Source organism: Brachyhypopomus gauderio, chromosome 6 (assembly GCF_052324685.1).
Source record: "Brachyhypopomus gauderio isolate BG-103 chromosome 6, BGAUD_0.2, whole genome shotgun sequence".
Lineage (NCBI taxonomy): Eukaryota > Metazoa > Chordata > Actinopteri > Gymnotiformes > Hypopomidae > Brachyhypopomus > Brachyhypopomus gauderio.
This window is the reverse complement of record NC_135216.1, coordinates 19,775,376-19,792,183: the sequence shown is the minus strand read 5'-3', so window position 1 is coordinate 19,792,183 and position 16,808 is coordinate 19,775,376. Positions and strand designations below refer to the sequence as shown.

At 36.0% G+C, this 16,808-nt stretch overlaps 1 protein-coding gene across 1 annotated transcript; it reads left to right on the top strand.

Moving 5' to 3' along the window:
- The first annotated feature begins 11,021 nt into the window (after positions 1 to 11,021).
- Positions 11,022 to 16,066, top strand: LOC143516354 (uncharacterized). The gene is made up of 4 exons (XM_077007906.1): positions 11,022 to 11,467; positions 11,603 to 11,686; positions 15,733 to 15,825; positions 15,964 to 16,066. The coding sequence occupies exons 1-4, from the start codon at positions 11,421 to 11,423 to the stop codon at positions 16,064 to 16,066; spliced, it is 327 nt and encodes a 108-aa protein (XP_076864021.1). The 5' UTR covers positions 11,022 to 11,420.
- The last annotated feature ends 742 nt before the right edge of the window (positions 16,067 to 16,808 follow it).

The window sequence follows — 16,808 nt, the reverse complement described above, 5'->3', positions numbered from 1 at the left end:
TCAACGTCATCAACTTCAGAGTGTTTATCCCCAGGTTCAGCATTTAGACAGTGGCGATTTTTTCCAAGTGAAGTTATGTAAATTATTTCTGGTTTGAAAGCCACTTTACTGTATATTGAATGTACTTTGCTTTTATGAGCATTAAAGGTTGAATAAAAGTTACTCTGAAAATTACACCCTTGGTATGGACAAGTAACCTTTTGCTTTAGCTTTACATGTCTTTGCAAATGGGTGAAAACTGAGTTTCATTGCAAGCCTCCACAAATCCACACAGCTGACAGTGGAAGGTTTCACAGAATTTCCACACATCCTTTTGGCTGTGCCATGTTAAGTGTACTTTAAGTGCATTAAAATATTTAAAGATACACAGGAATTCCATATGTAGGCATGGGAGTAGTGATATCAGAGTGTAGGATCCATGTTTTAAGCGGTAATGCTTAAGTAAGCAGCCTCTCTTTTCAGTGCTGAATGTGCAGTACTTCAGACCCACTGCATTGGAAGATGTTGATTTGCTCGATAAATCTGGAAAAAAGAAAATGCAATTTTAGCATCACACACTATGGAACATCAAAAATTATCAAAAACATTAGGTATATGGGTGATTCCGCCGAATCAGTACGTTTTGGGGTTTTGGAATTTTTATCACATTTTTTTAAATATCAGCTGAAAGAAGACATCTTAAAGTGTCAAGAAATGACATGGGCCAAACTCAGGCTATCTATTTTATTTACATTATGACATCTTTCATCTTTCATTTTATTTACATTATTTACATCTTTCGTCAACCCTGTTACGGACAAAGTGGTTGTCCATATATTTAGGAGTACTTATGCATAACAATTTACACATGAGTGGGTAGTGAATCTGTCCCTTTTTTTTTTACTGTACTGTCTTCAGATCATTAATATATTCTTAAACATTAAATTTTTGCTATCATTTGACCATCTACAGCTAGATTGTGCAAGTAGACCACATATTATGGATATATTAGTGCTTTTATGACAATAAAAACGGATAAAAGCCATTTTCCAAACTGTTATCTAATGTTAATCGCAATGGTTATACTTGGGTTATAATTGTTTTTGTAATTCTTTATATTTTTATGAAATTCATAGTGGTAACAGGACTGACATGCAAGTAACAGGGTGGACAGAAGTAACAGGGATGATGGGACACATTCTGCTGAACACTTCACATGTTTATTTCTTTAAATAAAATACTGAAATGTTGTTTTATTATATTTTAATAGTAACAGAACAGTTACAGAATCACTGACTTTTAAAACGTAGAAAAATGTATCACAATGAATGCTATTAAGGAACAAATCTTATCGACTCACAAAAGAAAAGTGAATGTGAAAATGATGGAACATGTTCTTCAGAATTCATGAATTTTGCTAAAGCATTTGTTGTTTTCTAATTTCATAGTAATAAATCGGTAACAGTATCATTGAAATGTAACACTTGGAATGTAAATTAATGTAAACGAGAAACAAAACTGTTGACAAAACAGAAATGAATATGTAAACAAAAATAATAAGTGCCCAATGCACAGGCCCTAATCATGGCACACATTCTTCAGTACATTTAACACTGTGTTATGACAACCTTAAAATATAACTTCCAACCATAGGCATTACTGCCATACCACTGAACAATGAACCAACCAGTCTAAACTATCTGGAATGTGGTGTTATCTGCATCTCAGCACATATATGCAGTACACACACATGTGCATGTGCATGCACACACACAAAATCGACTTCGTAAGATCCAGCCATATATCTCCTTGGATTGCGACATGGCGACTAATGATTGGTAGGGGGGCTGGGATGAAGCACAGTACATCATAGAGGTACCAGAGAATGTCGTCACAAATGGGCCAAAAGAATTTGTTTGGACCTCCTCTGTGCATACATTTGACCTGGACGTCAGTGTCATCTGTTGCAATGACAATGCCTGGGTAGATATCCTTGTCATATCTGACCACGCACCATTTTCCAATGATGTCTGTGCTACTGTGCCAATCAATCTCAGTAGATGTGCTTGGAGTTGGGTCAGACAGAAAGTTGAAGACCTTTGACCCAGGGCACGGGCAATCAAGTTTCTTCATGGTAGCTGCACACATGCAACTGACATCACGGCAAATCAGGGTGCCTATCTTCTGTGTCACAATCTGATGCAGGCACATTGTTGAGGGAACTCTTGGGATATTTGATGGCATGGCCTGCATTGACTTGTCAACATCCCCCTCTTCCACATAAAACAGCTTTATGGAGGTGTTGGTACTGACTAGGGCTGAAAACAAAGATTTTGCATCTGAAATGTCAGTGCCTTTGCTGACACTGCAAGTAACGCATTCAATGAGCTTTGGACAACTCACCAGTTCATGTATGAACAGTCAAGTAGTGCTGGAGCCCAGCTTTATTTTGGTCAATCAGCAAATAAACGGACTAAGTGGAATAGCACCAGCGCGAGTACGAGTCAGCGATTCACCTCTCCTCTGTGTGCTTCGTGTTTCACTCGTCTGTTAACTGTCCGAGTTCACTTCTATCCAGGACAGAGTGGATATTTAAGGTTGAACTAACTCCGAAAAGCGTTACAAGCATAGAATTTGACTGAATAGATCTGTTTTTATGGATCGGTCACATTGTCACCGATACCCGAGCTAGAAATTTTTCAGATATTAATATCAGAATCGGTGCATCCCTAATATTGACACATGTGCACATGTTTTACTTCCAAGCTCCGTGCCCCCCCTGCAATAGCTCCGCACCCCACCTAGGGGGCGCACCCCCCACTTTGGGAACCACTGCTTTACAGGGTTTTTTTTTATGTCAGTAACAGGGTTGACTTGAACCCAGGGGACACGGATAAGAAATTGCATGTATGCATATTCAAAACATTTCTTACCTACTAGATTACTCCTAGAACAACATAAAAATGTGGAAATTATATAATTTTACCAATAATTAACAATTAAAAAGACCCCTTGAAAATAACTTTTGCTCTGAGGGACAGGCCAAAATACCCACCTTGTCAACAAAAATGCAAATTTAAAATGGGAAAATAATAATCAATCACTTAATTTCTAAGACCAGCTTGATGACAAAAGATCATGCTACAATCATGCTTGTATTTGTTATTGTAATGATTTATTTCTTTGGGACGCAATATATATGCAATTTGTACCGATTTGGCGGAATGACCCATATAATAATTTTCTAACTACAAAAATACATATCTTGATGCATTTTATTAGAATGGCAATACACAATACATGATGTAGAAAGTATAATGTCAAAAAATTGAAGGCTGAAAACCTGTCCTTTAAAATATTGTAACATTTTTGAAATATGCATTTAATAATATTAAAGTAATAATAATAATTAGGGGTGACCTGCAATAGTCGCAAATTCAACTATAGTCGACTATACCCCTTGTCGACGTCATAGTCGAATGTACCATTCTAACTGCATGGGGGTGCCCAAGGTTGCTGCTAAGCATTAGTTTTTACATGAAATGTCTTTGTTTTCGTTATATATAGCCTATTGTCAAATAAAATCATCCTAATTTCTGTTAGTAAATATTTTTAAATTGTGTGCGCATTAATAGGCATCTTCCTTACTACACATTAATAAATCACACCCTGCAGTTGCACAATCCAAATGAGTGGAGCTGAACATGCTACAGTATAGTCGGCGTCTGCTGAGATTATAATGGCTACTAAAAAAAAACTTCAAAAGTGTGGGAGTATTTTGAAAAAGATAAAGATTAATCAAACAAAGTAAAGTGCAAGTTATGTCATCAACGTCGTTCATTTCACATGACAACAACCAACATAGCATACCATCAGTTTTGGGAATAACGCCGTTAAAAATAACGTCGTAACGTCGTCATTTTGTCAGTTACGGGATAATATAATTAGTTACTTTTCCTGTCGTTACAACGCCGTTTACGTTACTGGTCATTAAAAGTGGTGCGTTACTATATATTGATATACTAATGCGAGCGGACCGCTGCCCAGGCTAGTGAGGAGTAACAGATCCCGATAGGTCACAGTTCTCGGTGTAACACCTGTTTAACTTAACAAGTCAGTAAGCGATTGGCTAAGGCAGCGTTATGATAGCCAATCAGAGCCAGTGTTTTTACACGCGCGCCGAAGCACGCGAGTGACACGACACAAACGGAGAAGAGGCCGAAATGGCGTCAGGTGCAAGCCGAAGAAAACTAGAACTTTCAAGGCGATATAAACATTATTTAAGAAAATACTTGAAGTCCCTGAATGTCTACCAGACTGGGTATTTGATTTATTTAATTAAGAATAGAGGTTTTATTGTTAAGTTTACTTCTGTTGTAAACAAACCAGTTGTCTCAGGTTGAGAGAATTTAATTTTATTTCATAGATGTAAATGCACTTTATATAGTGTAACTGTTTACTTTTACTTTTTTTCCCCAAAGATTTGGGATTTTAAAGGATTTTATCCTGCACTGGTCTGTGGATGTGCAATAAATATCAAAAGTTAAACAATTTTCTGATCTACTCATTTCAACTGACTGTGGAAAAAAAAACTTAATTGATTGGCATATAACCTTTTTTTAACTAACGCAGATAGTTACTTTCCCTGGTAACGAGTTACTTTTATTATAGAGTAATTCAGTTACTCAGTTACTTTTTTGAACAAGTAACTAATTACTTTTTTAAAGTAACGTTCCCAACACTGCATACCATTTAAAACGCGTAAGGCGAAAAAAAACAGTTCAGCTGTTTGTCGTTTGTCGTGTCGTGTCATCGCGTCTCGGCAAGTAGGCCTATAAACATTTTTTGTTGTTGTTTGCTTTTTAAACGCCGTTACTTGAACTTTTACTTATAATTTTTTGCTGTCGTGTGGCAATTTTTTAATATTTTCAGGCAGGCATATTTTATGTAAAATGGACACAAATTAAGTGTTATACCGCAATCGATCGATCACCTGTGGTTGGCGCCAGAGCGAACTAGTAACTCATTGAATCATATATGTGGATCAGAGGTAAATAAACTGGATTTTTTTTTCGGCGTGAGATATCGGAAGTGTGGCGTAAGAGCGTGTGAAGACGGTCAAATGCGTGTCTCACGCTCAATGCGTGAGAGTTGGCAACCCTGCCATTATATCTTATTAAACATAAAGTTAGGATTTACAGTGTGGAAACCAACTTGACACAAACCTCTTAACTGTCACGTGTGGCGCACGGCGACGGACGAGACAGAATCCGGCATTTCTTGACACACACGTAACTTTTATTTTCACATAAAGTAGCACAGACAGCGCACAACAACACTTAAACATCCAACGTGAACTTGACTCAAACATGAAGACTCTGACAACAACGAGCACAGGACACTTCGTGAACGCACATTAAATAGACAAACCACATAAACCCCAAGTGATGACGAGCCGAGCCACAGGTGAGACGGATTATCACAAGATGTAACCGCACCCACGGAGATACACAGACGATGTAAACACATGCCCAAAGGGAGGGTTTGGGTACCGTAACGTGACATTAACCACTGATATGTTTACAGATTGACAGCTGAGTTCAGTGACTTGTATCTTAATTTTGTTTTTGAAACCCAAATGTGCAGACTAGAAAGGGTTAAGAGTATATACTGTATCTCCATAGCTATGTTCACATTATAATCTTGAGATTTGTCATTGCTGTTATAAAAATCAAAATCATGGATTTAATCCTGCAAAAGAATGATTAGATATAGAGGGAAGCAGTGAGATATTGCGAGTTTTGTGACATATAATTGCTATAACCGCTTTATTGGTTTGCCTTAAGGGACTTATTACATAATTTGTTAAATTTACTATATTGCACTTACTTAAGGGCAAAATTGTGTGGTTGGCTTTAATTTTAATAATATGAAATATGAATTTATCAAGGAGTGGAGTGTTTTAAGGTGTCAGCCAAAGACTATGAGAACTTTGATCGTATGTTGGAGTTTGGAGCCCAAGTATTTTTGAGTTACTTGGACAAACTCAGAGAAGTAACTGAGAGACTGGTGAGAGATAACCAACTGAGAACAAACAGGTAAGACCTGTATGATCTAACAAATTGCTGCGTGGCGTTTAACTAGTACACTGATAATACTTCCTATTGGGTTGTTCTACAGAATTGCAGTCCAAGGCTACTGGAACTCATTCAAAGAGACAGCCAGTAAAATCAGTGTTGAGGAAAGAGGTAATGGTGAGCAGGACGATGTAATCGTAGTAGTGCGGTAAGTACAATGAGTAAGATCAGATAAAACTTTGCTACACACCTTTTAGATTTGAACCTAACAGAACACAACAGGGTTATTTTCCTTCTTGCCAACACTTAAATGGTAATGTGTAGGTTGTCTCTCACTCCTTAACACCAGATTAAATCACTGCTCAGTTTCTGTCCACAGGACAGGACAGCTGGCCCCTCGATTTGCAGGCTAATCAACAGCCCCTAATTTTAACTGAAAATGTTTGCTTTCTCTTTATTCTTGTTTGTTTGTTTCTGTTTGTTTGTCTGTTTGTTTGTTGGAAGGGAGCTGAACTCAATTGCCATTTCCTTGTCTTGTCATAGTTCTGCTATTTTTCTGAAAAGTGAAAGCAAACTAAATTGTTTATTCTGCTAAATTATAATAAAACAAAATTAATAAACAGGAAGATCTTAATAAGCTTAAGATAAGTATTTACTTCTAAGTATGTATGCTTTTTTGTTTGTATTTACTTACATACTAACATATTTACATACATATCTTTGTGTGCTTAGTTTACAAATTGTATCCACTGAACCCATAATCAGAAGTCTTTATAGGCTAACTAAAACACTGTCTGATAGCATTGGTGTGTTACATTTAAAAATGTTGCTATAAAAATAGTAGTAGTATAGTAATACTAGTAGTATTAATAGTAGTAATAGTAATAATAATATTAGCAATAATACTAGTAGTAATATTAGTAATTAAAGTAATAATAGAGTAGTTATAATAGTAATAATAATAATAGTGATAATACCTGTAGTACTAATAATATTAGTAATTATAGTAGAGGTGTATTCAACTAAGGATTTTCATCTACGAATCTGATTCGTCAGATGTTCCCTTTAGTCGACTAATAGTCGAATCGGGGTTTTTTTTTTTATCCAGAGAACCTTAAACGGAATCCCGTTCTCATTTAGGACTTTTTTCCACTTCAAGTAAAAACACTCAGATAAATGAATAAACATGGTAGGTTGGCTTTATTCACCTTTTATTTATTTACTTATTTATTATATGCGCAGTGCGCATATCGAACTGTCAGAAAGGCACTGTGCAAAATGTCAAAAATATTTTAAATAAAATATGCCTGCCTGAAAATATTTTTAAAAATTGCCACACAACAGCAAAAAATATATAAGGAAAGGTTCAAGTAACGGGGTTTAAAAAGCAAACAACAACAAAAAATGTTTATAGGCCTACTTGCCGAGACACACCGTGACGAGACAACATGACCGAAACGACAAGCGGCTGAACTGTTTTTTTTTCTCGACTTAGGCGTTTTAAATGGTATGCCATGTTGGTTGTTGTCGTGCGAAATGAAAGTCGTTGATGACATAACTTGCACTATACTTTAATTCATCTTTATCTTTTTCAAAATACTTTTGAAGGTTTTTTAGTAGCCATTATTATAATCTCGGCAGATGCTGACTATCCTGAAGCGTGTTCAGCTCCGCTCATTTGGATTGTGCAACTGCAGGGTGTGATTTATTAATGTGTAGTAAGGAAGATGCCTATTGTTAATGCGCACACATAATTTAAAAATATTTACTAACAGAAATTAGGTGATTTTATTTGACAAAAGGCTATATATAACGAAAACAAAGACATTTCATGTAACTAATTCTTAGCAGCATCCTTGGGCACCCCCATGAAGTTAGAATGATACATTCGACTATGACGTTCATAGTCGACTAGGGGGTATAGTCGACTATAGTCGAGTCAGCGACTATTGCAGGTCACCCCTAAATTATAGTAACGAGTAATAATACTAGTATAGTATTCTGAGTGTATAATATAATGTTATGTTCATGGAAGACTTTCATTTATTAATTTCTAATTGGCAGCACTATCAGAAGGCTGGCAGGGTTCCCGCGGGGTCTTAAAAAGTCTTAAAATGTCTGAAATTCAAAACTTTAAATTTAAGGCCTTAAAAGAATTTAAAAACAGCCAGATTTTCATCCAAGGTCTTAAATTTAATTTAGTCAGGTCTTAAAATTTTACCTTAGTTAATTTTAGAAAAGTGTAGTTTAATCGAAACGTCCGGAAGTCAGTTCTGTGTTGTCTGTGTTTGTGCAGGGCTACAGGTGTTGGTACGTGTTAATTAATTAAACTACAAAACCCATAATAACCGCAGGCAGGAAACGGCCCTTGTCACGAAAAGCCTTCACGCAATTTTGTGCCTCATCCTCGCCGTCTTCGCTATCGTCAGTGCTGGGTCCCGCCGGACTCCACCGCAGTATCACTAGTGCTTCGGCTAATGATATTCGGGCTACGTTAGGATAGAGTGACGGCAATGTTCCCTGGTTCGAATATCGCGAAAAAGTTTTCGTGTGGGCTAAACAAATCGCATATATAGCTAGATTTGGCTTGGCAGACTTCATCAAGAGAGAGTTGATACGCTCTTACCGGGCCGTATGTGTTAATGTTCGATGAAAGCTTTAATTCAACCACAAAATCCAAACAGCTGGATCTTCATGTTCGGTTCTGGAGCAATGGATATGTGCAATCGAGGTACATGGGCTCTCATTTCATGGGCCATGAAACAGCGCAGGATCTACCAAAATTTATCAAAGTAAGTGATCCTTACTTATGCTCCACAGTCTTCTTTTCAATGTGTTAACCATTTATTATACAATTAGGCTACAATACAAAAACATCTCAGAACCATGTACTGTCCATGGCATTGAGTTAGAGAAATGTTTCAATGCATGCTAAATCCCAGCTAGAGGAAATAAAAATATATTTACTGTGTTAAATCATGTAAAATGTAAAAAAAAAAAACAACTATGCCCTGTAGATGGGTTATGTCATGTTTTGAAACATGTTCCACTGTCCCATGCTCTGTTTCATGGATTGCACATGGTTTTATTTACATTGTACTGATGTATTGCCTTTTAGTGGGCATATATACATAGGGTAAAAACAGGTAGTGTCCCAACGTTTTCAATGTTAACATTCAAATTCATATTCAGCATGGCTAGACAAAGTAAGTTGGTTTCATCGGGATAATAAATAGAAAAGAAGGTAGGGGGTTAAAAAAGTTTTGTGTGTTTTAAGATACAGATGGCCTGGGGAAAGAAAATTCTGAGCCTTTATTTAATTAGTTAATTTTATAATTTCATTTATTTCAGTAATTTAACCAAAATGTAACATTTAATAAATTTTATCAGCTGCAGGGTGTGAGGATTTTGGTCAAACCATGCCTTAGACATACTTGAAAATAGGCTGAGTCTACATGTTGTTAAATGTATAATGTGTGTATGATTATTTAATTTGATGGTGTACGTCTATCTTTTTATTTCTTATTTTCCAACAAGGAGGTGGAGGCAGAAAACATGCAAGAGGACACAACTGGCACACACAGACTCATATGTGACTGTCACAATGCATGGAGGTGTCACAGGTTCCCCTCACCAAGGAGCAATTAGCATCTGTGGGTGCAGCACGGTCAAAATACTGACTCTTTCTGGATCAGGAATGAATCAGGAAAGAAAAGGAATCCCAGAGCCAGAAAAGAGAGCTGACTGAGCAGTCTTTAGAGGACCTTAAGAAAAGGAAGAAAAGCTTGGAAGACGTATCCACTTGTCTTGCTAGAGTGGCAGATTCTCTTGCAGAAGAAGCTGAGGGCAAGGCTGGATCCAAGATGGCTCAGCTCCTTTCCAAGTCAAATGCTGAGATTGGTACTGAAAAGGAAGAACTCGGAGATATGTAGGGTGAGGTTGTATGTAGATATGCTAGTGTTGTGTTGGTAAGGTTGCTTGGGTTGAGAATATTTCTATTTTGATTATCTGTTTTAATATTGAATTAATGTAATCCTGTAACTAAATTAATCAAAATAAAATGAGTATCTGGGATCATTGGATTGTTTGTGGTAATATGTTGTGTTGGTCTTAAATTTCACTGAGAATGGTCTTAAAAGGTCTTAAAAAAGTCTTAAATTTAACTCACTGAAACCTGCAAGAACCCTGGGCTGGTTTTACACTTCAAGGATGATGTACGAAACACAGTACATCTATTAACAACAGAGAAGAATGTTCAGCAGTATTTTCCGTAAGTGCACCTGCCTTTCACTTCATATACACAGATTTATATATGTTAACATGTTGGTACATTGGACATTAAAATAAAGTATATTGATATATTTGAATCCCAGAATTAAAAATCCCAAACATATTTGAAATATGAAATATTTTTTACATAAACCTCCAAAGTCTGTGTGTGTGTGTGTGTCTTGCCTCACATCCCAATGCATTTAATGTCTGGTTAGCCTCAGTAGCTTAATAATAAATCATTGTGATGTGCCCGAAGCTCAAAATTAATAGAGTTGTTTAGAAGCAGCATGATGCTTTATGACATTTTCAACATTTTTTTGCAAATATATAAAGGGACAGTGTTTTGATCATGCTGTCATTATTTTTCTTCAACTTAGTAATTCACTGGTATTTCTACTCACAGCTTTTGTTTTTCAAACATTACAAACTAAAATAATAGACGTGGAAAGCAATTCTAAAATCACAAACTTCAGAAGAACCTAAACTTCTAAACTTCTGAACATCTGTCTGTATTTTACACAAGTATACAGAAAAAATATATACTTTATATGTATATAGTATACAGAATATTAATAAAACTCTACTTAGAACTGCAGCCCACAAAAAATAAGTACTTGCATTACTGGAAAAAAGGACAATAAGTAAATGTGCTGAACGTCAGTACAGAGCCGTTTCAGAACATGGACCTGGTGTAGGGCAGATTATCTAGGTTCTAATGGAACTATAATAACTATATAGTTGGAACTATAATATATCTTTTAAAACTTACTAACAGGAAGGACATATAGTTGGGCAATGGCCAGTGACCCATTTTTAACATGTATATAATTCATGAATAGATAAGAGATTAACAGAAGGCACGCTGTCTTTTTGAATAAACAAGTATTAATATCATTGCCATGTTCCAAGTTGTTTCAACTAAGAATTTGCATATGATTATACAGTGTTACATTGCGTTTTTGCTTTACACACATTATAACATGACACATAATGGGTGTTTATTATGTGTTACCCCTATAGTATTTATAACAATCCCATATATAAAAAAAGTTTGCAATTACAGCCTTTGCTTACATCAACAGGACTGTGGACATGTTTGAGGGTGTCATTCACAGAGAGAAACTGAATGAGTTCTGGGGGTGAGCATGTTCTTCCTATTACACTATTACACTACGGCTCATTCAGACAACTTGATGCTATTGTTTCTTTCAATAGTAGTTTCACTTTCTCTTTTTCACATCTAATACTATTCAACATTGTTTTGTGTATCACAGAGATATGGAGTCACACTACTTTCCTGATGCACCATCAGTGAGGAACAGTCCCTGGGACTTCCTCTGTTACATTCTCTCCACCACGTAAGAGTGAACCTTTTACTCCTTAAAATGTTATACATTTGTTTAATAATGACATGTAGCACAAGAGAAGTCTAAAAGTAGTGCAGTTCTGATCCTGGTTGGTTCTGCCTTTCTCCAGTGTGTTCAGTGCATTTAGCTATTCGTCATTATCAGTAGTTTTGTGAGAAGTGTAGCTGAATCACTATGCAGCAGGCAAATAGTCTAAACCTCTTACAACTACTGACCCTGACTCTAACCCTGACCCTGATCCTAAGCCTGACCCTGACCTTCCTGAGCACTTCTGATGGCTTTTGTGACGAATGTCACAAAATGATGAATATTTACTAAAAAGGAAATAACATAACACAAAACTACAATATAGGAGGCTAAGAGGGACCACACTAATTATTAAGGGGGTAATATAGTTGGGAAGGAATACGTGACAACTATAGAAAGACGACAGGTACAGGATCATAACACCAACGTAAGACTAAAGGTAAAAGGGAGAACCATTAAACAACAAGGGAAGCAGCGACTAACGGGAGAGAGGGGAGAGAAACAAAACCAGACAATGGATGAGAGACTTAACTTGGCTACAACTGAACATGACGAGGGAAAAGACTACAATTTAAAACAACAAAGGAAAACGTAACCGAATAAGCAAACTAGATACAAAGGAATACAACCTGAGTTTAACATAAGCGATAGGGAAAACAAACCACAATACAAATGAGACAGGCAACACGGAGCGGAGCAGAAGGACAATGGGGGAAAAAGATAAACTAGTAGAAGCAACCAGAGAACAACTAGGAACATTAAAAGGTCAATCGAAAAGCAGGGAATACAACAGATCATGAAGGGGAGACTCACGTACCATGACCGATGAGGGTAGACAGGGCAGGGGAAACTAAATACACAAAAATCAGGGAAGTAAACAAGACACAGGTGGAACACTGAGGACGGGGGCGTGGCAGGCAGAAGGGAAACCAAGGAAACTAGGCAGGACAAGGGAGGAGGGCGGAGCTGGACGTGACAGCTTTGAGATTTTGGCTACAGATGTGTATATCGTCCTCATCTAACTGGCTGCAGAGGTTGTTTATTTATATGAAATGTCATTAGGTGTAAACAGAACAGTGATTATAAGTTCCTTTGAGATCATTATGGACTCCTTTGAAAAGCGTTTTATTACCATAACTAATGCAGCCAGCCGAAAAAACAACTTTTTGAGAACATTTGACTTCATGCCAAAATCATAGAGTAAGATACTAGTTGTGGTGATAGCATTCTTAAAATGCATTTAGACTACTAATTTTATTTAAGTGCACTCCCTAGAATATAAGCGTACTTCACAGTTAATATAAGTGAATATAAGTGCACTCCCTAGAAAATACGTGCACTGGCATCTGCATCTAGTTTCCAAGTGTATCTAGTGTCCAAGCATCTTTCCCGAAAGCAGAAATATCCTGATGAGAATCAGCAGTAAATGGGCCAGTGAATGCTGAGTGCACTGTAAAAAATGTTTGTTGAATTTACGGTAATAAACTATAAAATAGCAACAGTAAAAGATCATAAAGTAGAAAACAGTATATCACTGTAACAGATGCAATAGTTTACTTTAAAAAAAAACGGTATATAAAATTAATTTTTACAGTCATAATATGTAGAAAGCACACATTTTTAATGTTAATTTCAATATTTTAGATAAAATATATTGGAAAATTCCGTAATGTAGTAAACAAGGAATTACCCTAAAAAAAATTTATATATTCAGTCTAAATTACAGATTTTGCTGATGAGTAGCCTACATTTCAATTTACAGTGAAAACCATTCATCAATCAGCAAAATCGCACCTTGATTTCTACAGAAAGAAAATGCTAAAAATATGGCCAGTGCTGAAAGGTAAAGCATGTTGAAATATAGGACAATGTACTGCCATTTTAGAAATTGTCTTTGTGAATATGGGTCAAATATTTATACATATAAGGAATACTGTGTTCTAAATGATGAAATTTACGGTTGTCAAAAAAGATACCGTAGTGTTTTTTTACATTGTCACCATTTTTTTACGGTGAAGTTCTGGCAACCACAGGTGCCAGTCTTTTACCGTAAATTTAACGCATTTTTTTTTTAAATATAGGACAATGTACTGCCATTTTAGAAATTGTCTTTGTAAATATGGGTCAAATATTTATACATATAAGGAATACTGTGTTTTCTGGAACATAAGGTGCACTTAAAGTTTTCGATATTCAAGTCTTATGCTATCATTGCTGCCTTCAGTCGAATGGTGACTGTAGAGACGCTTCTCCCGGCTGTTCTTTACTCAATTACGTTTTACGTAATGTTCTCTGGTTAGTTTATTGCTGACAGCGTACACATTACGTATCTGTGTCAGGGACAGATTTTTGAATTCAGTGCACATACAAGGCGCACTGCTGATTTTTGAGAAAATTTAAGGCTTTTCTGCTTAAAGTCTGTAAAATTGTGTAGCGTCGGTCCACTGGGGGCGGCGCTACTTCCCATGAGCTCCCGCGGCTCCGTTATTGATACCCGTTATGTGTAAGTGTTATGACATGCTGTTGTTGATTATGTATTTGATTATATGTTTTGATAGTCTCCCTGTATTAGTTTATGTAGTTGTACATTGTCTGAGTCTACCTACCGTGTTTGTGTAATGTTACAGTGCTAATGACCTTAAAATGTGGCAACCAATGATCTATATTATAGATAATAATATAGATCATTGGTGGCAACAACTGGGAGGCCCGAGTGATGGCGGCCTGCCAGTAATTTACTGTGAAGTTGGACTTTACAATCAAATACTGTAAAATAATAATGGTTGTAATGTGTTCATCATAGAGATAAACAGTAAAACAGTTGTTTTTAAAATTATTCACCGTAAATACGTTTATTTTAAAAAGTTGTTAATTTTACAGTGTATTATTGTAAGCTGTAAAGTCATTTTCCGTAAAAAGAACAGTTCTAAATGATGAAATTTACGGTTGTCAAAAAAGATACCGTAGTGTTTTTTTACATTGTCACCGTTTTTTTACAGTGTATTATTGTAAGCTGTAAAGTAATTTTCCGTAAAAAGAACAGTTCTAAATGATGAAATTTACGGTTGTCAAAAAAGATACCGTAGTGTTTTTTTACATTGTCACCATTTTTTTTACGGTGAAGTTCTGGCAACCACAGGTGCCAGTCTTTTACCGTAAATTTAACGCTTTTTTTTTTTACAGTGTGGGACAGGAAGGAAACAAAACCTATTGGACCTTGTGTAGCAGTTGCAGTGTTTTGGGTTTTGTGTGTGTGGGAATGTGAATGCGTCTATAGAGTGTTTTCCATCCACCGAGTTTTTGCGCATTTTGAAAATGCGCATGAAAAAAGCTGGATGGAAAAAGACCAAAATTCGAAAAAAGCTCCAAATATCGCAAAAATATTTTTACGCTAGGAGGAGGTGGAAAAGTTAGACTATCGCATCGCCAAAATCCGGAAAAACTGGATGGAAAAGGGTTTTTCGCATAAACGATGACGTATCATGCCTCAAGTCATGTGGTTCTGTACATGATCGCGATGTAAAGATGACAAATGCATACAAAAACAGTTCTGGAGAGAGCAAAAATTGAATTTAACTTCTCCATGTATAGAAAAGAAAAAGAAAAAAATGTTTCAAAACCTCAACGTACAAAAATGCGTAACTGCCAGATGGACGTAAAACCACTATTGTTTGGCGTCCTCTCACGTGATCTAAAGTTTATTCGCATAACTGTAATGAATGGAAACAAGGCTTAATTCGCATTTATTTCTGCCGAAACTTGGAAATTGCGCATTATTTTTTCGAAAGGTTTGGATGGAAACCCGGCTTATGTGTATATATTGTGTGTACATATATTTCCAATGTATGTAATGTAATTATGGTAATTTATCATAATGTAATATGATATTTAATGTAATAAGGAAATTGATATGATCATTTGTGTGATTTGATTTATTTGTAATTCTTTTTTGTTAATTTTGTACATAACCTTTCTGAACACTGAGCCAACATTTTCTTTGCACCATACAGCACGATTGAAACATTTTTAGTGAATGTCTTTAAAACTGGAATGGAGAAGATTTCACAAATTAGGTCTATAAATTTTGAAGGAATGAAAGAGAGGTAAGACCAATATTTAACAATAACATTACTAATAATGTAGGTGTTTATTTGTATGGCCTTTGACCTTTATAGTATTCAGACACCCTTCCTGACTACATGAGACTAATATTCCAAGTAAACCATGTTTATGTTTGTAAGCCTGTGGTCCACTTGGAATGAGATCGAAATGAAGGCCACGGAGTTTACAGACCTGGAGAGAAGCAAAGGGAATGATGATGAGTTTCTTCTGTCAGTGAAGTGAGCAGTATTTGAGTATTTGTCATGATCGTCTACATTTTTACAATTTAAGCTTTGATGAATAACTGGTTAGTGTCATTTGAATCCTGATTTATATCTTAAAATCTTAATTTATTGGAAGAAGCCCATTAAGAGTAAGTTCCAGTATATAGTATATTTACAATATTGAATATATTTATTTATTTTATAGAATATTAGTTGGTATTATGTACTGTGTTAAAATCATATTATTTGTATTATGTACTGAGTTAAAATCACATAATTGTGATAATAACGGGCAGGGAGTGTGAAATAAAATGGAAGCGATCACACCAAGTCTCAGGGAAAAGGAAGGTTTTAATGAATAAAGTGAGCAAACCAAAAACCCGTGACAAGATCCAAATTAAGAATACAATGACCAGCAGTCAACTGGTACAAAGACAAGACATATATAGACAAACAAACGACCATCAGGTGAGGCAGATCATAGGCCGCGCTCATCTGACGGACGAACACAAAGCATCAACAAGACAACTGCCAACAAGACATTATGTAGTAACTGGTTTATCAATATTCTGTGTATTTACAGATTTATCAGTACTATATGTATTTACTGATTTATCAATACTATATGTAGTTAATGATTTATCAATACCATATTTTGTTAGTGATTTGTCCATATTGTATGTAGTTCAGACCCTCCAGAAAGTCGCGATGTTGCGATTTGCAACTTCAACGCAACTTCAGGCAAACCCCGCGAATTCAGG

What these genes read in the sequence shown, in the direction of transcription:
- LOC143516354 (XM_077007906.1), top strand. Translation starts at nt 11,421, where the DNA reads ATGTTTGAGGGTGTCATTCACAGAGAGAAACTGAATGAGTTCTGGGG. An exon ending in TGTTACATTCTCTCCACCAC is followed by an intron (nt 11,687 to 15,732) that starts GTAAGAGTGAAC and finishes TGCACCATACAG; the next exon opens with CACGATTGAAACATTTTTAG. An exon ending in TTTGAAGGAATGAAAGAGAG is followed by an intron (nt 15,826 to 15,963) that starts GTAAGACCAATA and finishes TATGTTTGTAAG; the next exon opens with CCTGTGGTCCACTTGGAATG.